Source organism: Bactrocera dorsalis, chromosome 4 (assembly GCF_023373825.1).
Source record: "Bactrocera dorsalis isolate Fly_Bdor chromosome 4, ASM2337382v1, whole genome shotgun sequence".
In the NCBI taxonomy this organism is placed as follows: Eukaryota; Metazoa; Arthropoda; class Insecta; order Diptera; family Tephritidae; genus Bactrocera; species Bactrocera dorsalis.
Window position 1 is genome coordinate 33447809 of NC_064306.1, and position 27500 is coordinate 33475308.

At 36.4% G+C, this 27500-nt stretch overlaps 1 protein-coding gene and 1 long non-coding RNA gene across 7 annotated transcripts in view; one reads left to right on the forward strand and one right to left on the reverse strand.

Moving 5' to 3' along the window:
* Window positions 1–27500, forward strand: part of LOC125778453 (uncharacterized) — a 157378-nt gene that overhangs the window by 95859 nt on the left and 34019 nt on the right. The window contains exon 2 of the long non-coding RNA XR_007422723.1: window positions 2074–2108. This is a non-coding gene — a long non-coding RNA (uncharacterized LOC125778453). The remainder of the gene's footprint in view (window positions 1–2073; window positions 2109–27500) is intronic.
* Window positions 1–27500, reverse strand: part of LOC105227269 (zwei Ig domain protein zig-8) — a 446139-nt gene that overhangs the window by 67188 nt on the left and 351451 nt on the right. For 5 of the 6 annotated variants that reach the window (XM_049456151.1, XM_049456149.1, XM_049456147.1 and 2 more), the window contains one exon: window positions 12959–13128. In XM_049456151.1, coding sequence (XP_049312108.1) covers window positions 12959–13128 — 170 coding nt within the window. The remainder of the gene's footprint in view (window positions 1–12958; window positions 13129–27500) is intronic. The other variant, XM_049456152.1, reaches the window with a different exon arrangement.

Genomic DNA, 27500 nt, shown 5'->3' on the forward strand with positions numbered 1-27500 from the left:
ATTCTCGCATAGTAAACAGTCCGTTAGTTAAGCATCTGCTTAAACAGTTTTGCACAACAAAGCAGTCGGGCGAATAAGGAAACTGGCATGTGTGCAAAGGACTGGGGCCTAACAGTACGCCAAACTGGCGTTTGCACACGTGACTGACTTTTGGTTGTATTTGGATATGCGGACACATATGTATATAGTGTGTACCACTGGCCGTCGGTACTATCAGTTGGATGTGAATAAAATGAAATCTTTCAATGTTTGTGTATTTTCACTCCGTTGCGTTTTTCGTCCTTTTAAAGCTTTTTCAAATAGTTACCTTCGCCACACACGTGTTCTCCTTTCAGTTTTTGCAATCATATAATCGGTCAGTGGAAAGAATTATTTACTTAACGGTCACAAGCTTCAATTTTTTTTCCAGAACCCAATCGTTATTGCGCTTAACATGATATGCTAAACATGTATGATAAAATATGAAAATATTATAAAAAAAACTTAAAAAAGTTCTCAACTTGTTCTCATAATTACCTTATTTTCCCCAACAAAAATAAAAAAAAGCAATAAAAACTCTAAACTTTGTCTGCACGAAAGCCATAATACCCCTAACAAATACAAAATATTTCTTACACAAACTTTGACCGTTTAGTTTTATGGCAGCTATATGAAAGCTGATCCGATCTCAATTTTGTTTTAAATTTCTCTAAATAATAATGGATGATATTTTTTTTGAAGATATCTCTTCTTCTTTCAAATTTCTTGAAGATATCTTTTCACACGTTATGTTATAGTGGTCCGTTTTCGGTAATTTCGACAAATCCTCCAACGACTTGGTAAGCAAAATGTAAGATCGAAATCTCTAAAACTAGCGAACAGCCGGAGAAAATAAATATTTAAGTTCTATTAGCTAAGGGTGAGCTTACTGCTTCGAAACCAATGTGAAAACTTATTTGAAAAATTCAAAAAATAATAAAGCGATTGATTAACATAAAAAGCACTGATGATTAGGGGCACAATTATAAAATATTCTTTAGTAGAAAACTTCACGATTACTGGGCTTCTAATATAGCTACATATAATAAACATAGATGCTCTCGTAAAAGCCATAACCCACAAATCACAAAGGAGAGTAATCATGGCGAAAAAAATTTGTGGTCAATAAAATGGCAGCAGGTATACCACACACTGCGTGGAAATTATTAAAATATATGATAAACAAATATAATTTTCTAGAAAAATGCTTAATTGGTATTATATTTCATATGAATATATGTATTTATATCTATGATATTTATAATAAAATCAAGCTAATCTTTAAAAACATATCAACATTACCCATCGTCCAGTACAACATGGCGTATGCGTAACAAAAATAGTCTTACAAAAAATTTAAATAATTCAAGGCTTGGCAATTTTTTGCTTCTAATACATGTTTGCGTAGGAAAAATAATGCGAATCAATGTTTCAATTCCGATTACGGCTGCCGATTTCGTTGCCATTAATTTGCATATAAATCACATTTGACGTTTCTCAAGGACACAAAATGCGCTTTGCTTTCGAAAGCGCCAAATCTTATTCAAAATTGACAGAACACACATGCATGTTTGTTTTTATTGTTGTATGACATGTGTGCCTAAATATAAATGCTTAAATATTTAGATTTATATTCATGCCCGCCCGCTTGCGCTACGCTGGCAACTGTAGGCCGCCTAGATTAGCATAACATCCTTTGTAGCATTGGCTATCGATTGTGTTGTTTATTCAAATCATGCAAAGTTTTTCTTGTAAAATTCAAACGAATTGTTGCTGGAATAATTTATTGCGAAATCTGCATATTTTCCATAAGTTAAGCGTGTATTATTTGTTTTCTTTATATCAGCTTTTTTGTGGTAAATCTTGCTTAAAGTTAGTTTTTGTTAAATAGCTTAATCAGGCGTATAATATAGAAAAAGTTTCAAACGAGATAAGTATGCAGATATTTATTGAATGTGTGTAAATGTATGTAAGTAAAGTTTAGTGTTCATACCGTCAGTTTTTTATACAAATATTTTGAAACTGATTTGTTTTTGTGTTATCTTTTTATTTCAGTTTGCCTGCAAGAACAAAAATTGTTAACACATATGGTGAGTCATTTTAATATTTTTTCATAAAATATTATTTTATTTGTTATAGTATATCATATTTCGATTAATTTTCTCAAAAAATTACATATGTTTCCTATCATAAACCCAAATATGGTAAGACATCAAAAAAGTATGTCACTTTGTTCTCAAATATAAAGACAATTTTCGTCTTAATTTGGCAAAATCAAATGTTTTGCAATATCTCAGTATGCAAAGGTAGCTGAACGATATATGAAACATACCTTCAGATAATTCGTATAATTCCTAACCTTACCTCTTGCCCTCAATCTTAGTCATAAAATTAAGATTTGCTCTAATGTCTCTCTTGCAATATGAATTCTAGATCATTTAAAGTGAAAATATAACAGGAAAAACTTTAGCAACACATCTAGCTAGGAGACCATATTAAAGCTGATTTAAATTCGTATAATTTCACCTCTATTGTGTATGTATACGAGTGCGAGTATTGTATGCGATAGGTAACCGATATACAAATTTGCATTTTCGAATTTGGTTTTTTTTTTGTAGATGCGCTCCAAGCGCTCATAGAAAGCATCTTTGGTCACACTGTCTTTCTCTTCCGTCGGGGATCCCACCAAGAATCCCTGCCGAATTTACATGGCCACTGTTGTAAATGCCACAAAGACCTCTCTCTCGTCTTCGTCCTTATCCCGTCCATCACACTGGATGGCGTTGATGGCGTGTGTCTTAGGATGCCGATTTAATTTCTCGATGGACCGTGAGCTGTATCTATTTATTTCATCAATCACCATAGATGTTCTAAGGTTCTTGTGGAGATGGATATTTTTAATATAATGCGAAGCGTGACAAAATGTCTAAGGTTTTTGAATCACATCAATGTTGCATTTATTTGCTGTACCCCAGATTTGATTGCCAAAATACCATTTAAGGGATTCAGCACAGTTTTGTAGAGAAGAATTTTGTTTGCGAACGAAGTGTATCACACCAAGTAACCAATACATTTTCCTAGATTTCATTTTTAGCTGTGTTCTCTTAGCTCGAATGTGTTCATTGTCGTGTATTTTGAAACTCCGGCCTTTATCCCGTGTCAGCCTGAGATTTCATCTTGAATTTTAACGTAAAAATGCCTGTGACTCAGTTAAGATCTGAGGAAGAGATTGAGTGGAGTAGGTAATATCTTTTCGATTTTATACAGTACGCCCGTGTGCCAAACTCTGTGAAATGCATGCTGAACGTCTAAGAAAATTGCATAGTAATATTTCTTCTCTTCTAAGCTTCTGAGTATAGTTTTCGTAATGCGGTGACATTGGTTCGGTGTGATGGACTAGAATAATTGATTGTGTTTCTAGTTCTGGGAATAATCTTCGAAGAAATATTCTTTCTAGTATTTTCGAGAATATTGTCAGTAGGCTTATTGGTTTCTGTATTTGGTTTTAGTTTGTCCAAGCGTCGGTATTATCATGACCTTGAAACACTTGCACTTGTCTCTGTGTTTTGCTTATTATTCTAACCAATCGTATTGTTATCTTTACTTTGTGCGTTTGTGGATAATACTGAAAACCGGTTTGATGTATTTGGAGCAATGTTCGGCTTTTGTTGCTATAGTCTGGTACGCGTTTTGCCAGCCTCCCCTCTTATCACACATACCGTCGTTATGTGTAGAAACACAGTATTGCAATAAAAATATAATTTTAACACAGAATTCATTATTGATTATTCTCCACCCCAGTCTGTGCTGCATTTAAGAATAGTTGTTAACAACATATACTCAAATTATTTCAATACAACATTCAAAAAGGCTTTATGTTTACTTAGTATACGAAATGTCTTAAGAAATCTCAAAGGAAGAGACAGCTAACCACACAACGTGAGTTGAATTTACTTGCGGTTTCAGGTACTATTCTTCTAATATATATTTGCGCATGTTGCCTGGCATTCATGTCTAGTCCGAAACGCCACAAAAGCCTCTTATCATTCCACCAAAAGCAAAACTCAAATCAACCAAAAACATGGCATCAACCAACGAAAGATACAAATGATGGCGTGCCCTTTGTATATGTGCAAAGCGGATATTCTCCGCAACCACTTTACATTTGTTGTTGCCGGACAGCCACACACCATTTGTCCGTCTGCCTGTTCCGCAATATTTGTAGCTACTAAAGTTTACAGGTTGTTGGTGTGTGAACAATTTCGTATTGTTGCAGGAGAATTAGAATGAAATTCATCTGCAAAATGCAACGGCACATTCGATGAATGCGCATCAACAAGCACTAGTACGCTGGTTTTAGACTCACACACACACATGTGCGGACAGGAAATTTTGCCAACGTGAAAATGTGTGCGGTGTTGCATTTGGCATTGCCGCCGCCGCCAATGTGGCATGGAAATGACGATTGTGGTCAGTTGTGAATAGCAACAGCAGCAGCAGTCTAACGATAGCATTTGCATACCCAAATGATCATATACATACACATGTAAAGGAAATTTACGGTAGGTGTAAGGTACCTTAATGGAACTTTTTGGTTCAATCAATATATAGATCTCAATTATAGATCTGGCTTATATAGAAGGCTTTTGCTTTTTTCAAGAATTCCTGAGTTTCTGAAATCCAAATGCATTTACTCTCTAAAATTCTAAAAATTGCATCAGTAATGCTTTCTAATAATTTATTAAGAGAAAAACCGGCAGAAATTTGTAGAAGTTTTCCTTCAATAACGACGACCGCTTCAGCATCCCATATTAAAGATCAAAATGTAAGCACGACGAAAATAAATTTTTCGAAAATCGGTTTACCCTTCAGAAGCTACTGTATTTTTATACCGTGTGATTAATAATTTGAACTTCTTAAGTGAAATTATTAATAAAAAAAATATTTTCCGTGTTCTATTTGGAACAAAAACAATCCGATTTTCGACCTACATTTTAGTTTAAACTTCAGAAGGCTAAAGATAGCGAATATTATAGCTTTTTACATCAATTTTCCATTTTACCATTAATAAAAGCACTTTTCTGTTCCCTTGAGTAATCAACAAAGACTAGTCCGACTGGGTTCTGATGCACTTGACACCTCATTCGAGCCACACAGTCGCAGCATGAACCAAATACTTTCTGCGTATATGCAAATTTTTAGCTACAACAGCAGCAACACCTGAAACATGCATTGCGGTAGCACTTTCCACATTCTCTTTCACCCCCTCCCCACCACAATTGTCCACTGCATACTCTCTGCCCCCTTATACCTGTTTCATTACCCTGCGAGCTTCTGGAAAATAGAAATGTGAATTACAATTCAAATCATTGCGGTTAATGCTACCAGTCAAGTGGCACTAGTGAGTTTGTGCAACAACAAAATTGCTTGTGGATGTACGTAAATTTCAGGGATCTACTTTTTGCTTAAATGTTACTTGTAGTAAGATCTATTTTACTTTTGTGTGATACATTTATCTGTTATGTATAAGTTATATACTTATTTACATACATACATATATGGGTAGATACTTTTAATTTTTTACATTTTTTGTGGTTTTTGCAAAATTTTTGAAATTCTCTCTCTGTGAAAAATTGTAAAAATAATAATAAATGAAGTGACATAGTGCATATGTAACTGTATTTCATCTCTCGTTGTGACCCTTTGCTTTGTCAGCTCTTGCTTTTACTAAATCACCTTTTTGTACTTGCATTACCACACTTCCTGCGGTTAAGTGCAATTGGTGTGACAAGTCCTGTTGATGACAAAGCATGTGTTTATTTGTTCGAACATTTTGTAGCATTGTCCTGTGGTTAAAGAAAAATTTTTAATCAAACGGTAAGCATAAAACATATTTTTTTGTGAAGAGAAATTCATTCAGAGTTGTGGTTAATGAATTGTGCCAGAATATAAAATTATACATCGTTTAAAACTTTTTATTTCATTGAATAAGTTTTTATTTTATTTTATTTTATTTTATTTTATTTTGTTTTATTTTATTTTATTTTATTTTATTTTATTTTATTTTATTTTATTTTATTTTATTTTATTTTATTTTATTTTATTTTATTTTATTTTATTTTATTTTATTTTATTTTATTTTATTTTATTTTATTTTATTTTATTTTATTTTATTTTATTTCATTTTACTTTTTTTATATTATTTTTATTTTTTTTTTAGTTTATTCCATAAACTCATTATATTTGTTGAACAATAGGGTGTATTCCCGTATTTCTCTCTTTTCTTTGCTTTTAAACCAATTATTAGGCATCCACGATGTTAATCTTAGAATATCCTTAGCAGCCCGACCATAGTGGGCTGATGTCTTTATATTATATGTTATGTCACATAACTCTCTCTTCTGCAATACCTTAATCAGACATGAACTGCTTGCCTCTTACCAAAATTTTGATGCCAGCTGTATATGTTGTCGTTTTTGCAGCGGAAGAAAACATTCCTGGAATAATTTTGATGAATTCTGCCGAGCTGACAGTTCTTCGCAGAATGAAAAAACCAGTACGTTCGGTTTATGTCAACCCGACCGTCGTGGAAACGCCGTTCTACACTGGCTATCATACATATGTATGTATATACTCTTTAATGTAGATTAGAAAAACATTTTTGTTAGAAAGTACTTGCTCTCGCCTTCAACTATACCTTTTTTTCAGTACATTTAGTCCAAGCCTAGCTCTGTAACGTATGATGTCTTCTAAGTTGATTAAGGATATATTTGCCACTCTAAGATAGCTTACTCTCTGGACAGCTTCAAACTTTATGTCGCTTTGCATTCAATTTGCAATAGTTACCTTCAATAATCGCTGAACTAATTTTTTAGGAAATGAAATATAGGAAAATTTATATGTACTTTTACTTAACAGAGTACATAGTACTGCCATTACATACACTCAAATGAGCTAAAGCAATTGCATCACGGCATTCATAACTGCTTGAGTGCAAACAAACAAAGATCAAATGCGCTCAATCAGCATGGCATTCACCTATTGATTGACATTCATACTCACCACGTTTGCGGTTTGTCTGTCAAAGTGATGCATTTGCCCCATACTCGTACCTAACTGTATAATAGGTATACATCTTATCAACCGTACCGTAACGTTATAAGCACTTGTACGCTTAATTGGGCTGAAGTGAAGTGATTGCATCCTTTCACCTCACGGCTGGGAATTAGCGAAACAATTCAATCCAATGCATACAGCACAAAGCTTGTTGAAGCATTGCTAAGCCTGTACTGCTATGCAAGAGTGTTAGAAGGAAATCGATAGTTTTCACCAGTTAGCCATCCATCTGATTAGGTGCACGACTATTACATGATGATCTCAAATATTTTGGAGGGGTGCATTACTTGGAACTGTTGGAATGCTTGCCTTTGTTGCCATCACAACTCTTTGACCGGCAGAGGTCATTTATTTGTGACATAACAACTGAATGATTTCGTTTGTTGGCTGGTTATTAAATTTTTGATCATTTTCTTGCACACAATTTGTTACTAGACCAAGTCGATCGCTTCTAAGTATTTATTAAAGACTTAGTTTCCATTGACCAATTTCAATCAAGCGATCTAGCACTGAAAATATGCAACAAATATTTTAGTGGGGCATTGATTATTACAGGGTTTCCAATTCTTCAAAAAAGTAAGGAGAGCTACGTTTCGGTGTGACCGAATATTTTATACTCTTATGAGCTATCTTATCTTATAAAAGATTACCCACACAAAAATTGATATATTCGGAATAAAGTCCATTAGTATAACGAAAATCATAACTGTTGGGATTGGAAGGAAGTTTGAAAAGCAGCAATGAGATTGTCATATTGAGTATCTGGAGGCCGTGGAAGGTTGTTGTCCCTGAAGTACATTATTCAGATATCGAATAAACGCACTTCCATACACACACTGAACTGAGAAACGTCAGAGATGCCATCCGCGTAATCAAAGCTTTCATCACAGCAACGGTATGTGCCACTTGCAGGTCACTAAAAATCTTCCTCTAAGGAACCGTCGCTCATCCTGGAACCGCGTTTCCATTATTTCAGGGTGGCGTTCCAATTTTCTCATTGAGAGATTTACATCTGTGTATCGGCGACCAGTCCCGCTTTTTTCGACGTAGCAAAATTGCTCTCCAGCATAACGCAATTATTGCCATGTTCACATTTATTGGGACACCCAATAAATCTTGTGTGAGTCCTCCTTAATTGCTATTGCTAATATAGAGGGCCGTTCCTGCGGCGTGCTCGATTTGTACCCAGAAGGTTAATCTGGGATCCAGTCTCACACCTAGGTAATTCACAGCTTTTTTATTTTAAGTCGTTTGCAAGCTCATTACGAGAGGAATGTGCTTGTTCGTCCATCGTAGTGGCTCTATTTTTTCTGTAGCGAGCTGGAGGTTATGTGAGTCAAGCCATGCCTGCGGCCAAATCTTGACCTGATTCAGCTTTCTTCAGTCCTCCTCTGTGGCTGTGATTACTGATGCTATGTCGTCCGCATAGCTGATTAAATATGATTCGTCTGCCATTTCAAGTTTTAAGTTTCAGTATTCTGTCATAACTAAAATTGACCCTTGTGCTGCTTCTGACGTGATACCTCTCTAGTCAGCAGTAGCAGCAGTTTTCTTTTACTAAAGTAGCTCCACACCACAGCATTGAGGTAACCGAGGATTTTAAAGCTTTTTTTCGAGCTAACTGGCCGATCAAAATCAAGTTAAAGATATTTTTTTATGCTCTTTTGCGCTTCAAAAAATGTATCTGTGAAGGGTAATATAGTAAATAAGGTTAAGCACTAAAGTTATTTGAAATCCGTCTACACATTTCTGAGATATATAATTAGAGCTCAAATTAGGTAGCACCTCGCTCATTAAACAAATATTGTACTGATTCCTATGAAGCCCTTAACGCAACCGTGGCTTTGATATTTTGGTTCCTTGCACAAAGGCGGTCGATGGGATGTCCCCGTGGATATACCACACAATTTTTTTGTGAATCGAAAAATTCAAATCGTTCTTTATACATATAGATATTTTATAAAAGTTTCTATCTATTGCGCAATATTTTCAAATTAAAGAGCGCCAGATTTTATTATTTCCCATAACCCTAGTAACCGAAATATTAAAATTTAAGTCAATAACCCTCGAACGCAACCTTATTTACCAACTGATGATTCCACTTGAAATAACTTCAAAGCAAGACAAAAAAAAATTTAATAAAATCAACCTAATTTAGCTTATTTCACAAAGAACACTAGAAAGTGGAACACTGCTTTAAAACACTAAACGAAAAAAAAAATTGTGGGTTTTCACATTTTCTATACACTACTGTAGCGGATGTAATGCAAAGTACAATTTTCAATTATGCCAACCCAGTTTGCGAGGCAACAGCTAGCAAAAACGGTTAAAAGCGCCCATCCGCCCATCATGCAACGCCCTGTTGGCCAACTATTCGCGCTCATTCAACTTTAATTCACTTTCACATAATTGCGTGCACAAGCACAAAAAACCCATTTCCAGCACACAACGCTCACACACACACACACACGCATATACATGTAGCGCGGGGTGAGAGGGGCGCAAAGTAAGGGTGACCCAAATAACTACTTTGCACTCACTAGTCGCCTATTCGCACATTGTGTACGTCCCACAACTTTACTAGTTAAGCACGTGGCTTAACCCCACCCCCAGACCCCGAATGGTCGGCAGATTTTTTCGTTTTTGAAAATCGTAGGTTTTTTTGTGCACAAAAAGCGAAAAAGTCGGCATCGGGTTTTGTGCACTCAAAAATTCCTACAGTTAATTAATTTCGAATGGCGCTGCAAAATGCAAAGACAACAACACAAACACACACAAATTGAGGAACCAACAAATTAACTTGCTACCGAAAGCCCGACTGGCGGGTTAACAAAAAAACGATGAGAGCAGCGAAAAGAATTAAAAGTAGGAAGTGAAAAACGCGCCGAAAATATTTGTTTGCTCTGCATTTTCAACAAAATTAAGCAAATTGCAACAATAAACGCAGAAATCACGCAAAGCAACACTTTGGCATAAAGGAACACGCACACACACACACACACAACTTAAATCTATATTTGTGCGCTGAAAGTTGCTGGCATGCCGCGTTGACGCTTTGACAGTTTTCGCTCTTTGCATTATCCCGCGCAAAAGCAACAAAAACACGGCCTCTGATGCAGCAACAAAGAGCATATTTAACTATTACATTGTTTGTGTCAGCAGCAGTAGCTGCAGCGACGGCGGTGGCGGCGGCAACAGGAAAAAGCGCAAACAATTTACGCATGAAATTAAAACTTTCACCAAAGTGTTTTCGCCTGTCAACAGTGTGAAAGCTGTGTAGTGTAGTGTAGACAATGAGGGGCGCATTCCGACACGCCTTCGGTGTTGGGCGGGTGTGCTGCCAAAACTCTAGTCGCAGTTATGTTTCACAATGCAGGGGCGCGAAAAGCAGGCCAACACTGCAGTCGAACTAGAGGCTGCGACAAAAGCGATTCCCGCTGCGTAATGGCGTCGATTTTGTTGCCATACATCCGCATATCCGTTACAAAGCAAAGCTCCGCAAAACACTTCGGTCGCCGCGCTTATGCCGAGTTGCCGAAGTTTTCGGCTGAATCTCCAACACTGATAGTTTTCTGTTTAGTCACCAGCTGTACGATGTTTTACTATGCTTTTAGTGTTTGTTGTAAGCAAAAAAAACTTACTTTTAATAATAAGCAATGTAATCCTCTCCCAACTGCCTAAATCCGCTACGAGCTAACCCGCTCGCTGCCATAAGTTGAGTGCTTTTGTTTACCCAGCTTCCTAGTTGATTTTGTTGTTATTATTTGCTGGATAGTTTATAACGGCGGCAATACTTTCTAGTTGTTGTTGTTGTTGTTCTTTCACACTTTATAGTTTTTTGTCTGGTTTCTTGTGTGCTCGGCAATTAAGTAATTAAGCAAGTTTTCCCTACCCACAACAATGTAGTACATTGGAGCGGAAGTTGGCGAAGTGAAAATCGGCGGCGAATGCATATTTGTATTTGTGTGCAGAGTCCGGCAGCAATTTAAAGCGCTATTGATATAAAATGTTTTGTGGTAGTTTGTAAAGGATACAGTTTATTACAGTTACAGTTTTTTATTTACTGCAGGCAACTTCTGTATACATAAATATCATATTTTCAAGGTGTAACCAGAAGAGAAACCTTAGATTTATTTTCTATAGATATTGGCAATATATATTGCTTAGGATTTCGCAGAGCAAACAATTCTTCATCCAGGTATCTGCTGTTGACTACTAAATATGGCTTAGATCTTCTACAGATATTTAGAGGAGGATCAGGATCAGGTTTTTAGAACAAATATGTATATATTCTCACTAAGTTCAATTCTCTTAAAGAGAAGAAATGTCCGAGATTATGTTAGTAGTAAAGTTTACTTATAAAAGTTCAATTTTTATACGCTTGCAACATGTTGCCACAATGTATGTATAATAGTATGGTATGTATCACCTAAAACTATTCAACATAGGATATACGTATGTATAAAACGAGTTGAAATCTCGGTGACTGTCGGTCTGTTCGTCCGTATGTCTGTTCCTCCATCCGTGAGAGCTGTAAATTGAGTAAAAATTGATTGAACTTGGACAACTGATAAGTCGACGTTTGCGAGTTTTCGAGAGAAAAGATATACGACGACATTGAACATAGTTCAGCGAATTAAAGACAGCGGATACGCTTGGCTAGGTCATGTTGTCCGAATGGACGGAAACACTCCAGCTCTCTAAGTATTCGACGCAGTACCCGCTAGGGTAAGCAGAGGAAGAGGAAGACCTTCACTCCGTTAGAAGAACCAGGTGGAGAAGGACCTGGCTTCGCTTGGAATCTCCAATGGGCGCCACCTTGCGAAATGAAGAAACGTCTGGCGCGCTGTTGTTAAATAGAATAATCGCGTAAGCGGTTTTTCTACGCCGGTAAAGAAAAGAAGATTGAACTTGGTATTTACTTGACTTTATAATGGCCCTTGTATGTGAGGTACCTTGATGATACTTTGGCCTTTTAAAGGCATATAGTCTTAGCACATAGGTAAAATCAGATAAATATAGCTAATATAAAATCTTCAAACTTTCGTAAAAATTTGAAGATAAAAAATCACGATTGTCGTGTATTTTCAATGGAAAAATTTTACTTGCTTTAATGTCAATTTTCAAATTTTCAGGGATTATTTTTTATAGTATTTCTAAGAAAATTTCATGATGGGATTGAAAAAAATTAATAGTTTACATATTGTTGACATCATTTAGAGTTGTTGGGGTTAAAAAGCTTAATTTGGCAGTTTGCTTCCCCTAAACTAAGGATGTTTACATTTCTTCTCTCGAAAAACAAGAGAATTGCTTCTATTTTTTATGTATTCCTCGCCCTTTTAAATGTTTTCGTTCCTTTGAAAAGATATAATTCTTCATAAATACCGTAACTGAGTGGAGTTTGACACTCGATACAACATAACGACATAAACACTTTTGCAGCAGTTTTAATATTTCGAAGTAATCATCGCTTAAGATCTACTCGAATATCAAAAGAGATTATACGAGTATAGCTTGATTAGAACGTAAATTTCTTGTTCTGAGCTTACAACAGCTCGCTAGTTGTTCTTCCTTTCTAAGCGTAGCCAGGACATGTATTTACTTAAGAGAAAATAACTTAAATAATTCTGATATAATATCAAGCCAAAATTAGTTAACTTGTTTCGAATTTCTTGAGTAAAAAATCGAATTAGCTGAGAAAGAGCGAAAGTGAAGCTGCATTAAAAAAGTTATTTTCTGTTGCAAAAACAATTATACTAACATATATAACAAATAAATATCACAAAACTTTATTTGTCCAAAATACATATATAATTATACTTACAGTTCGATTTCCTAAATTCTTCACTCGACAAGTTAGTTTCACTGTTTTGCCGACAAGCCCTGTTATATTCGTCGGTACGGTTGTATCGAATGTGGGGCCGCCAGTGCCGGGTGTTGGCATATCTTGTAGAAAATCGGTGAAAAAGCGTTTTGAGGCGCCCTCAAGGGAACCTGAAAACACATTACGAAATGTTAAATAATGGTTAAATAGACGTTCATTTAATTGATGGATGTATGTACTACAATTTTATATATGTATAAATATAATGATTACATGTTAATATAGGATTGAAAACCTAGATCACTTTCTCCAGATAAACTAAAAAAGTATGGCTAGGAACGAGTGAAGAGCCGACGCATGAACATTACCACGCTGACACTGAAATTTTATACATTTACGCGTAACTAATAATTAGTGATACGGCATTGAAAATCTGACGATTCTTCCTTTCTATGGACTGTAACACCTCTCGTTAGACATGCTATGCATACAACTGTGATCAAATCAAATGGAAGGTGAATTTTTTATATTTCATTTCCTTCAAAGTAATCCCCCCTCGCTGCAATACCCTTATGCCAACGTATTTTCCAGTCATCATAGGACTTAGAAAAATACTCCGTCGTGATGGCCATCAGAGCCTTCTTCGATTCAGCTTTTATATCCTCAATTGAGTCAAAACTGTGTCCTCGGAGTGGTCATGCCAATTTGCTGAATAGCCAGAAGTTACACGAAGGTAAATCAGGCGAATACCACCGCATTCGCTGCACGATATTAATTTAAAATGTGGCAAAATGATCACGAATAACCAATTCAGTATGATATTGTGCATTATCGCACTTCTTTGTTCAATAAATTCAGACATGGTAAAAATCGAAGAATTCACTTTTAGAACCTCACAAAACGACGCGTATCTTCAATAATAATGAATATTTTGACACGAAAATAAGCATAGATGTCACAACCAGCTTACAAAAAAAAATTTACCGATTCGAAGAACACGTGAAGTATAAAAAAATCACCTTTCAAATTTGATCACTGTAGTACATTGATATCTAGTGGTTTGCTTGCGAAACGTCCAGTTTTTCTATAAAATCAAGCACCCTTACAGTCAACATCACCTCACTTGATATCATAAGCGTGTTGAGAATCATCGCTATCATATTTTTAACATTTCCCTCGACCATCTGGCACGATACCTTTTTGAGCGATCGACAAATTTTGTGGGAACCAACGTGAACAGATTTCGAACAAAATTTTTTTTTTGAGTGATCAACGACCTCAATCGAATTCACCATACCATTGATAAACATTGGTGCTTGATGGGGTTTGATCGCCAAATATTTAACTAAGTTCATCGTTGCACTGCTGCTGAGTTAATCCATGTCGAAAGTTGTATAAAATAGTTTTAATTCTACTTTTTTGCCGAAATGAATATTTTAAGTTACTCTAGGCAACACAAATAGAGCTTGTATGTCAAAACGTTCCTTACGATAAAGTTGTGAGTTGCCAGATTGTAAGTTATTTAGCATTAAATGAAGAATGTTCAAAGTCTGCATAATTTTTTTACGCAGTGTTATAAAAATATTTATATACTATATGTATGTATGAGTGGCTATATTTTTTTTACGCTGTTGCGTCTTATTGTTATTGTTGCCATATAGGAGCAATAATCCAAAAAATACACTGAAGTTATTTTTCATAACCTTTTTTCCACTTTTCCTGCTGATGATTATAATAATTTTTATTCCGCCACCAACGCCCATAACTTTCGAATCCAAATCACCCATTCGTGAGCGGCAAATGCCAAAATGACTTGGCATTTTGCATAATTTTACGACCACAGGGGGCAACGCATTAAAGAGATTATGCCTGTATAAGCACATTTGTTTAAACAATGGCGGACTCCATGTGTTTGTAAGCGATCGCTTGTGTGTGTGTGTGCGTGAGCGCGTGTTGGCACGTTATTTGCAAACTTTAGCAATTATGAATTATAAAGTGCTAATGTCAGTTATTGTATAATGACTAAGTGTTGTCAACACGAGTGGTGTCAAACAAAGGATTCGACAACAAAAACAACACCAACAAAAAATATAATATTTGCACATAGGTGTTGGTGTGTGTGTGTAAGTGTAGGGAGGCATGTGTATACCCGAGTATAGAGGACAATGCCAGGCACGCAAATGACACAAGTGTGTTCGGACAACAACGTTTCACTAATAAAAACTAATGACAACAGCAAATGGGACAAAACGATGTGCCGACAAAGGGCTGATCCGAGGCCAGCGGCTTAGTTAGATATTACATGAATGCACACATATACATTACATACTTGTAGTTGGGGCCGGAATGCGAAGCACGTTGCATGCTACAAGTAGCAGAAAAAAAGTGTAGATGTGTTCGCCGGCGCAAAACAAACAACAACTGAACGACCAACAGGCGAATGGCAAATACACAATGAAATAAAATTAACAATAGCAACAACAAAGTGCTTTGTAAGCAAGCGTTAAATGGACTTGTGGCATGCCACAATTACATAAATGCAACATTGTGGATTGCGATTACCAGTGACTCGAGCAAAAAAGTGATTTAAAAGCTTTAACATGTATTAGTATGCTTGTGTGCGTGTGTGTGTGTGTGTTTTTGTAATTATCTTCCGCGTGTGATAAGTTGTAAATAACAAATATATAAAATGAATTAAATTTCACACAGGCTACAAGCGCAAACAGCGTTAAGTGATATAAAATGGATGCTTCACAATTGTTTTTGTTTTTTGTTGTCAGCGGAAGCTGAGCACTTGGTTGTAAACATGGCCCATGGCTAACTGATGTCGTGTCAATATTGGAGAGCTTATTTTATGGGAAGTTCTGTTTGGTTAGAAATTTAATTAAAATTAAGTTTTCTGTAATAATTCACTATATAAATAGAGATTGTAGTGTTTCCACACAATTGAGCGAGTTTTAACAAAAATATTTTAAATTGCGCACAACCGCCTTTTGGAAATTTTAGAAGTTTAAGTTGACAAAAGCAAACATTAACTGCGTAGCTATACTACCCTTAGGTACCTACCACCTATTTACCTATAGGTTCATATATTATATCTATATGCTAGAACGGACCGCTCTACACAAGTTTATTCGGGAATTTTAGCATTGATTAGATACAATAATATTTTCCAAACGGTGTGAAGATAATTTCTTACAAGGAAAAGTTTTCCATATAAAGACTTAGCTTTGAGCGAGCAGTTTATATGACAGCTACATGATCTAGTAGTCAGATCTGAACGAAATATCCGGAAATTATTGCGCTGCATTAAGAAAACACTTGAAGCAAATTTCCTCAAGATATCTCATCCAACACAAGAGTTTTTTCTTACAACAACGTGATTTTAATCGATCAGTTGGTATGGTAGATACAACCTGTAGTGATTCGATATCCAAAATTAGGACAAATGAGTAGGTTTTTGAGAAGAAAAGCATGGGTACACACTTTCAGATCGATCTCTTTAGAAAAATATAGGTTCTAACCGCACCGTTATTTCTGTTTTCTTCCGGTTGGACAACGAAGCAAAGCAAATGGATCTGGTAGTGAATGAGAGCAAGACGAAATATCTGCTGACATCAAGCAAACAGTCCCACAAACAGCTCCCACGTCACTGTTGACTGTCAGAGCTTCGAAGTCGTGGATAGTTTAACCTACTAATGTCTAATCACACTTGCTAATAAAGGGTGATTTTTTAAGAGCTTGATAACTTTTTTTAAAAAAAAAACGCATAAAATCTCATCGGTTCTTTATTTGAAACGTTAGATTGGTTCATGACATTTACTTTTTGAAGATAATTTCATTTAAATGTTGACCGCGGCTGCGTCTTAGGTGGTCCATTCGGAAAGTCCAATTTTGGGCAACTTTTTCGAGCATTTCGGCCGGAATAGCCCGCATTTCTTCGGAAATGTTGTCTTCCAAAGCTGGAATAGTTGCTGGCTTATTTCTGTAGACTTTAGACTTGACGTAGCCCCACAAAAAATAGTCTAAAGGCGTTAAATCGCATGATCTTGGTGGCCAACTTACGGGTCCATTTCTTGAGATGAATTGTTGTCCAAAGTTTTCCCTCAAAATGGCCATAGAATCGCGAGCTGTGTGGCATGTAGCGCCATCTTGTTGAAACCACATGTCAACCAAGTTCAGTTCTTCCATTTTTGGCAACAAAAAGTTTGTTAGCATCGAACGATAGCGATCGCCATTCACCGTAACGTTGCGTCCAACAGCATCTTTGAAAAAATACGGTCCAATGATTCCACCAGCGTACAAACCACACCAAACAGTGCATTTTTCGGGATGCATGGGCAGTTCTTGAACGGCTTCTGGTTGCTCTTCACCCCAAATGCGGCAATTTTGCTTATTTACGTAGCCATTCAACCAGAAATGAGCCTCATCGCTGAACAAAATTTGTCGATAAAAAAGCGGATTTTCTGCCAACTGATTTTGGTAATAAAATTCAATGATTTGCAAGCGTTGCTCGTTAGTAAGTCTATTCATGATGAAATGTCAAAGCATACTGAGCATCTTTCTCTTTGACACCATGTCTGAAATCCCACGTGATCTGTCAAATACTAATGCATGAAAATCCTAACCTCAAAAAAATCACCCGTTAGGTGCTACTTCGGTTCATAATCACTATCTTGTTATATGGTGCAGATGCATGGATATCTGATGAGTGGACGTTACGTGTTTTCGAGAGAAAGATTCTGCGGAAGATATATGGCCCTTGCGCATTGGAAACGGTGAATGACGTAGTCGATGGAAAGATGAAATGTACGTGAATACGACGACATTGACATGGATGAAAGCACTTAAATTCTGAGAATATTTTATTTGGATTAGCAAAACTGGCCTAAGCACAGAGGACGCGTCATCACTCACACGTTATAGATGAGGTTATATTTCGGGTAGTCGTAACTTGCTGCAAGGAAAACCGCTGAAATTTTTGCTATTCAAATCAAATATTGCTTTCCAAATTAAACTGTAACTAAATTATTTAGCAAGAAGCTTCAGGGCGTGCAGCACTTGATAATTAAAGCCGGTTGTTGTCTGCCAGAAAAAAAAATTATTAATAATTTATTGGACCTCACTCTGCATAGCCTAACGCCACCACCTACATTTTCAATTATATTACTTCTGAATAAATATTTTTCTTTTAAATTAAAAGAATAACACACTTTAATAATATAAAATAAACATTTTATTCCTAGTTTACGACATTTTTATTAACCTAAAAATTTAAATATTCATAAATATGTGGCCAGGCGTACACCGCTTTTACTATCGACACGCAAACGGCTGCGTTTAATAAAAATTTCAATATAATAACCACAAATGGCATGTTGCCAATACAACAAACAAAGCAGCAGTGATAATGGAGAATGAATGGTTGTGCGTGTAACGATAGAGCTGAGAGAGCAGCGGCGATAAACAGAGCACAATGAAAGCGAATAAAAATAAAAAGTGCGAAATTGTAAAATCAGATAGCAATATCAGCTGGCAACGCAATGTGTTGCAATCGCATGCGTGAATGAGCGCATTTATGCGTATGTGGTGGTAAATAACAATGGTGAGCACGTGAATGGCCAACACATGCACACAATAGCGCCGATAGTAATGGAATGCGTACTTTTATTCCCTGCAGTTTAGAAACTATAAATGCTTCTGTTATTATCTGCGTTTAATAAAAACTTATTCACTTAAATAATGGCACAAATGTTGCACGCGTGTGGCATAGTTGCGCCATGTCAACACGCTGTAAATATTAAATATTTTTATTATAGCTTGCAAGTGTATATCTGCGTATTGAAATATTGTTGAAAATATTGTATGAAAGCGAAAAAACGATAGTAACGATAAACAAAATTAATATGAAATATTATAATTTTGCATTCCATTGCACTCCATTGTAAATATTTTGTTATATTATAAATAGTTCGTTTATGTATTTTCAACAACTTAATTTTCATAACAGTAAAGAAATAAATATAGATAATTCATTAAATAATCAATGCATATTTAATTTATTCTCAATGAGATACGTACGTATATGTACTGTCCAAAAGCAAAATAAATTGAATTTCATTAAATGTATGCTGGAGTCTGTCATATTTTAGCGAAAACAAAAGTTGAACGTACCTATTTAGAATATTTTCATACAAAATGCTATATTAAAATTATTAAAAAAAAACTATTGTTAATTTATTTGTTGCTACATAATAGCACTGAATGTTGATCGGCGTTGGAACCGTTGGTGAGCGAATATGGAATCATCAAAACAAAATTGTAATTTATTAAAAAAAAACTTAAAGTGTTGTTAGTGGCGAAGTTTTGTCAATAGTCATTGTAAAGTATCTACAGTCTGCTAGAATAACTACCGATGAGCCAGTGACCACTTTACTTTCTTCGCTTCCTTGTTAAGGTATAAACTGTCAAGCATATGAAAGAAAGTTTTAAGTACAGAGCCATCATATGATAGCAAATTCATTTAATCACATACAGTACTGTGTTGATGGCAGTTCTGATCATCTCGCTAGGACTATTCAAATTAGAACCTCTTCTTTTTTATTGGCGCAGACACCGCTTACGCGGTTGTAACCGAGTTAATAAAAGCGCGCCAGTCGTTTCTTCTTTTTTCTTTGTGACGCCAATTGGAGATTCCAAGCGAAGCCAGGATCTTCTCCTTTCTTTCCAACGGAGTGAAGGTCTTTGTCTTCTTTTGCTTCCCCCGCAGGGTAATGAGTCTAAGACTTTCAAAGCTGGAGAGTTTTCGTCCATTCGAACGATATGATCTGATCTCCTTATTCGTTAAACTATGTCAATGTCGTCGTATATTTCGTACAGCTCATCGTTCCATCGACTGAAAACTCTTGAAAACTCGTAACGTCGAGTCATCAGATGTTGTCATTGTACATGCCTCTGCACCATAAAGCAAGACGGGGATGAAGAAACAATTGTAGAATTTGAATTTTGTTCATCAAGAGAGGACTTCGCTTCTCAATTGCCTACTAAGTCCGAAGTAGCACCTGTTGGTAAGAGTTATTGTGCCATAAATTTCAAGGCTGACGTTGCTGTTGGTGTTAATGATATTTCCAAGATAGACTAAATGATCCACGACTTTGCAGTTCTGACTGTCAACAGTGACGTGAAGCCCAGCCCAGCCAGTACGACGTTTGTTTGTTTGATGATAGGGGATACTTTGTCTTGCCCCCGGCCCTCGACCGGCTCAAAATGTGAAATTATCTACTCACCGAAGTGTTCTCTCAATAAATCTATTGGATCTTGATGGGTGTGTGGGAAGTGGTGCCGTCTTGTTAAATTCAAATGTCGCCGAGGTCAAGAGCTTTCATTTCAGACATAAATATCATATCACGGCGGTACGTACGCACCGGCCTACAAAGAACACTAATATATATATATTTTTTTGATGAAATGACAGCTCTCGAATCTCTTCAGGTTTCTTTTTGACATAAATGCGGCAATTTTGCTTATTTACATGCCCATTGTGCCAGAAATGGGCCTCATCGCTAAACAAAATTTGGTTCGAAAACTTCGGATCTTCTTGCAATTTTGCTACATTTCCTTCACTTCGAGCTGGACGTGGTCTATTAAACTATTGGTCGAATATTACCGAATAATGAATGAACGATTTGTAAACGTTATTCAGGCGTTAGTCTTTCTATGATAAAATGCCAAACAATACTGAACAAAAATGACATGACAGCTTGAAACGTCTCATGCGCGATTTGTCAGAAAATATTTTTGAAAACAGAAATTTTACTCAGATCACCCGTTAAATATGGATGAAAAATGGTGAGAGGTGGAGAGCAAGTTAAGTGAGGCAATCGCACAGCCATAAATTCTGCTACAAACATACAACATATTGTAGATTCAACATGCCATGTTACATATTATGCAAATGCGTTTGCCTGCTTACAGTATAAGTACAAAGTGCAGCTACATTTGCCTGCATTACATTTCAAATGTGTTGTTTTTAATGCATACTCTCTCTTGCAAGGCTTCACTGTTCATATATGGTGTCTGTATGTGTGCTTCTGCACGCACATACATATATTGTATGTACAGTGGTTTGCAAGTCCTTGGCTCAAAGTTCAAAGTTTAATTAATTGCATGCAATAATAACATTTGCAACATTTACAATTTTAGTGAATGGCAGGTTAACGGTCATAAGGCAGCACTGTGAACACATGGCCATTAACATTTTATGTGTCAATGTGTGTGTTAGTAATTACGTAAGCACTGGCAAGAAAATGAAATTAACGCCGCAGGTGGCAGTGGCAGCCGCAGAACTGCATTTTAATGTGTTGCAACATGCTAGGATAAGCGAAGCCTTACAAAATATATTCACACACCACTGCGCATATACTTGTATACCTATATTTATATACATATTTGGTCATTTGTGTAAGTGATTAAAACTGCTTGTCAGTACAGTCTTCTTCTGCCCATTGCTCTTTTCCGATTTTAAAACAGTCATCAGATTATATCTTATTTGCTCCTGGAACCGATTTAATGCTACTTTTTTACGACAGAATTTCATTTGCAGCATTACTTTTAACCCTCGCTTTATATTTAGATAATGATCTTTATATTTTTCACAAAGTTTTTATATCCATTTTATATAAAAAGCCGATTTTGGGTGATACCTATTATGTGCGAAGGATGTGTACAAAGTTCCAAATTAAGATACTCCGATTCAATATACCTTATAAAGCAAATGCAAAGGTCGGAAAGAATTTCCATAAAGCAGAAGAATTCTTTAATATTTGGTTACATTATAAAAAATATTTGCAAGTATGCCAGCTAACGATTGCAGAACCCATCAGCAATTCAGCCACAACCACTGGCGATAATACAATAAAATATCAAAAAGGAATATTTGCATGGGCTTCCTTGCGGCACTGCATAAAGCTGTTTAATTTAATTAGCAAATGCTTCACTAACTATTTAAATAGCAGTGGCTAGGGGTTTCTCAGCAATTCCACAACAAACGCTCCAATCCGACGACCTAAATTTGCAAGCGAAAGTTATGCGGCGGTGGGGCCACTTGCAGGATACACTTCCAAGGCTAAGTATTATTTGTAATTTAACTGGAAATTACATTTTAGTAAGGCCAAGTGCCAACGAGCAGACCGACACACACACATTGGTTGTGTGAATTAACACACAGCGTCTGCAAAAGCTGCTCAAGTGCACACAAATGCAGGCAATGGCACACCGCAAGTGCTCGCACAACAATAGCAACACTCGAGCTGCCGCCTTAGCGCATTTGGCATAATTGAGCCAACAAGCGAATGAATCGTTCGCGAATGATTCCGTTAATGGCCAATTGCAGCGCTGTCGTTGCGAATGTGGATAATCCAAACCAATACATGCAACCACCATGCGCACATACATACATATATTTCCGTGAATTCATGTGCCAGTGTATTATGTGGCTGCTGGCAGCTAAATGCTCGCAACATTGTCTGGTCCATACTCACACATACACACGCACACAGAAGCAATGCAAGTGCGCATTCCTTACACGTTAAGTGCCGTTATCTGCAGCCGTGACTTTAATGGCAACTTTATCAAATCGCATTGCACATTTGGTGACTGCCAACTGCAGACGCTGCAATGGCAATTAACTCGTGTCGCCATTAAGTGCTGGCTGTTGGCTTTTGGCTCTGTGTGTTCTCTGTGCTGTGTGGGCGCAACGGACAATGCACGGATGAAATTATCTAAGTGGAGCATTATGAGCAACGTCGGCGTTGAGAGCGATAAGTTTATTGTGTAGACTCACATTCTCTGGGGAATTTGGGTTAGGGTTAAAAAGGAGTGGCTAAATTATGGTTTGCAAAAAGCTCGTACTGAAGAGTTCAAGCAAAACATGGTTTAATGATTTAGTTATTTAGCATTAACGTAATATATGCACTTATGTTTAAAATTATAATTTGGAAAGAAAGTTTAAGTTTTATTTATCAATTTAAAGAGAGATATTACCCTAAAATAGTTGACTCGACTACCTCAAAAGGCTATCGGGAATTTAGTATAGCTATTGCGAGATAATAGATGTATTCGGAGAGACACCACGTTTAGAATTCATATTTAACTTAATCTTAGTCCTCAAGAGACTCAAATGAAGGGTTCAATCGGGTGCGACAAAACATCGCCGTCTTTCTGTTGTGAACAACTACCTAACCCAACGCTTCCGCAGCCGTCCTACAGCCCAGATGTGGCCCCTCGGACCTTTTTTGTTTCCTTGCCTGAAAAGGGCCAATTAAAGGCAAGCATTTTGAGGCGACAGCGGGGATTCAAGCAGCATGCATCTCGGTTCTCAAGGCTATTCCGGAGAATGCCTTCCACAACGCCCTAAATGTTTGGAAATCGCGCTGGCAGCGCTGCATCCATGCAGAAGGAGCGTATTTTGAAAGTTTTTAAAAACTGTAACGATTGGTTCCTGTTCTATTTCCTTCCAGACAAAGGCTGTACCTAACTAACTTATGGCGATTTAAAGCGCAAGATTGATATGTTATATGTGTAGCCTTTGAATATATTAACTTATGACAAAGGAAATTTATGAGCATATGTTCTTTAAATATAATTTGATGTCATGCTAAAATTCTCATTCTCTCTCTCCCAGTTCGGTGTAAATCCATGCGTTCTTAAAGTAGAAGAGCACTTTCTCCTTTGCCAAATTACGCAATCTTTCCTACATTTCGTGTTGAATCAACCATTACATGTCGCCAGTGTATCTAATTTTAGAATGCGCTCAAGCTAATCCCTTCCATACTTTGTTTTGAACGTTATTATCATTTACTCATAAGTTTTGTGGTCTTCTTCATCGCTATAAACCCACACATACATTTAATATGCATTTGTATGTTTCATTGTTTTCATTGGTGCATTCCCACCTGCCTTGCGTGTTTCGACTACATAATAAGCTCTACTTGTGGGCGTTTAAAGCTTAGCAAGTGCTCGGCGCTGCTTAAGCCGTAGTCGGTCGTTCGAAGCGTGGACCAACCCGTCGTCCGGTTGGATTAACTATTCCACTTGCAGCATGGCATTAAATGCTGCCAGTAACTACTGGGCCACTTGGCGTATTATGTCCGTATTATTTATAAGTATGCGTCATATTCATTTATGCTCATAACCCCCATCCGAGGCATTATTTAGTATAATTACATGTCGGCATGCAAATATATGGGTGGTGCAAAGTGCAGCGCTTTCATTGTTTACTGCAGGTGGATTCTGTTGTACGGACTAAATTGGCTTTGGACAGGTTTAGCCACATTTATTTTGAAATGCTGGAAAATGTTAGGATTAATGCTTGAAATGTGTGGAAATTTGATAAGCCCATATTCTTATTGTTTGAAAGTGTTAGTTTTGCGTTATTATTATTATTTTTTTTTTAATATTTGGTTTTAAATTAGTTTTCGAATGACTTTTTGCTCCGTGATCAATAAAATGTTAGATTTTGCTCAGAAATTTCTACTGATGTTTAGTATGAGGTTCTTCATTTAAGTAGCAGTAGATAAGTTGGGTAAGATTAAGTTAGTTGGGAGATCACTCAGCATACCGGAGGAACACACATAGACAGTTTTGTACAGCGAAGCCAGTCGAAAAATACCTCTGTTTGGACATCAGCTATAGGCGCTGCACCTAGCACAAATTCTCTTAGATGCTTTACTTCTATTTCAGATATTACCCTATATGTAGAAAAGATCTAGCAAAATCAGAGGATGTACATTGTGATAAAAAAGTACCCGGAAAATTGAAATAAAATACAAATATTTAATTATTCATCAATATTTGTTTTGTCACCTTCAAAGTAATGCACAGCAGATGTAACACATTTATGCTAAAGATTTTTCCAGTCCTCGAAGCACTTTTCATAAGCACTTTTTGGGATAGCCTTTAGCTCCTTCAGCAACTTCAGTTTGGGGAACAAAAAAAATCACAAGGAACCAAATCTGTTGAATAGGGTGGTTGATCATTGATATTTCTTGTGCTTTTGACATTAAATTCGGTCACAATCGTGGCTCAATGCGATAGTGCATTATCATCGTGTTTAAATCCATGAATTTTTCTTCCACAATTTCGGCCGTCGCAATACGATCAAGTAGAATTGACCATCAGTCTTTCTGCAACAAAATCACGATGCACCAAACCTCCAATTTCGAAAAACACAATGAGCATCACCTTGATTTTTGAGCGGCTTCTTTTTTGGTTATCCATCCATTTCAATGGTTATTGACTTGTTTGCATCGCAAGCTTATGAACTCATGTCTTATCAGAAGTTATAATGCTCTTCATGAATGTGGGATCGGAATTATGCCTGATCGTGGCATTTCCAAAGTGACCCTGTGGAACTCTCTTTGAAAAAAAGTCAGCTTTAACGGGAAGAAATCATTCAAACGGACTCGTGAGAGATGTTGAGCACTCTTGCCATCTCTCTTACACATGTTTGACGATTTTCAAGCACCATATCTTTCATTTCTTTAATATTTTCATCAGATGAAAAGGTCGAAGGTCGTCCACAACGAGGCATATCCTCACCGATCTCTCGACCGACCGTCTTTGAAGGCTTTGTACTACTGATACCAGTATATTCATACGATACAAATGATTAGGGGAAGTAATAACAAGAGAATTTGCTGCTTTTCGAAAATTCTTTTTTTTTGTTTTTTGATAATGCAAGTCGTTGATAGGATTTCTGTATTTATCCGGTAGTTATTGTAGAGCACAACAGACGTTTAAATTGTGCGCTGCCATATTAAGTGCCGTCTACTTAAAAATATATTTATATCAATATTCATTTATATAACAGTTTAATGGGCGGCATATATAACAGCAAAAAATGTTGTACCGTTTTTATGCAGGAAACACATACAGTGTGTTGTACAACATTAATTCGGACATGTATGTACATATGTATACTTTTTTTCTTTAGTACAATTATTTTGCTCTTCCGCACTGTTGCACAACTACGTTTATATGAACATGTGGGCGTAAGTTTTTTTCATTCAAGAGAGAGAATGAGTGAGCTGGCGCTGTCCACGGCGAATTTCGTTAACCCACATTGTCCATTTTACTCACTATTTTATTTTGCTTTTTTAAATTTCCTCCCATAAGTTGGCATTATATTCGCATGAACGCAAAACACTGGGCACATTCGCTTTTGCTTTTGCTTTGTGAACCATTTCACATTCAAATTTATACATTTTTCTACCAAATACCGCCGGCCATTTACACTCACTTTCACTGCGCCGCCACGGGTCTACTGGAAAATACATACAAAACGTAAAAGTTCCTGTACTCTTTGTTATGTGTAAGCTTTTTTGCTATTAAAAGAGAATTTTTTTCTCACCAGCCCTGCGACTGTTTGTTTTACTGCGCAAATTACTAGCGGATTTAAGCGGATATAAAATAATTTATTAATATGCATGTCAAGGTATGCGCACAAATTATTGCCACTGTGCCGCATGCTAGGCCGCAAGCGAACCCGTGGAATGTCCGGTCATTTGAGTATTTATTTGCAGTTCAGCAACGGCATATAAAGAAAGACAGAGGCCACTCGAATGGCGCACTGTGACAAAACGAAGCAGAAAGAACTGGGTTGTGTAAAAATTCTGTGACTATTTTCGTTTCGTTGCATTTTTGTGCCGGATTTGTGTGGGATCAGCGGCTAGGCGCTCACATAAGGCTTTGCAATGCCCATTGCTCGCTTAACCGTACTTTTCGGTATAATGAAACTTATTTTTATGCCACTGAATGGTTGTTTATTCTCTTATTTCATAATATTTTTATGTTGGGTTTACTCTGTAATTTATGTACATGTAAGCTATGCCTATGCTTTTTATTAAAATGTTTTTTTCTTTTTTAAATTTTTTATAAAGTAGTATGTTTTTGAACTTTGAATTTACGTAAATTGCATATAAATCCTGCTTAACCCCATTTAGTAACACTGATTGCCTCACTTGATCTCTTTATATTATTTAAAGTTTTTTCCAATTGTCATAGTCTGTTGTCATGAAAATATATTTCAAATGCACGAAATTGAATAGATTGACATGACGATTATGCTTGGACTTTTTGTTTAACCTTTTATCGTGATGAATGTAAGTATGTTCTGAAATTCACATCATCAATTTTAAATATTCTTCAACGATTTCCACTTAAACCAGCATTAGAAGATTTTATGAACGATTTCACAATTTGCAAATACAAATCCTTAAAAATAATCACTTTATGAGATAACGTCATGTTGTTCAAATGGCTTGCCAATGATCTTGTTAGTACTCAAGTTTTTAATCAAAAGTTTCGGAAGCTCGGTTCTTATAGTCAATTAAGTCGACCTTGTAAGATTATAACTAAGAACCCTTTCTATCTCTTCTCTCCAAGCTAGAATGTTTGGCTAAAATAAAGAATCTTAACACGTTGGCTGTAATTGTATTAGCTGATCATGACAAAAAGCTTCTGCCAGGAGCCAAGACAAAATGCA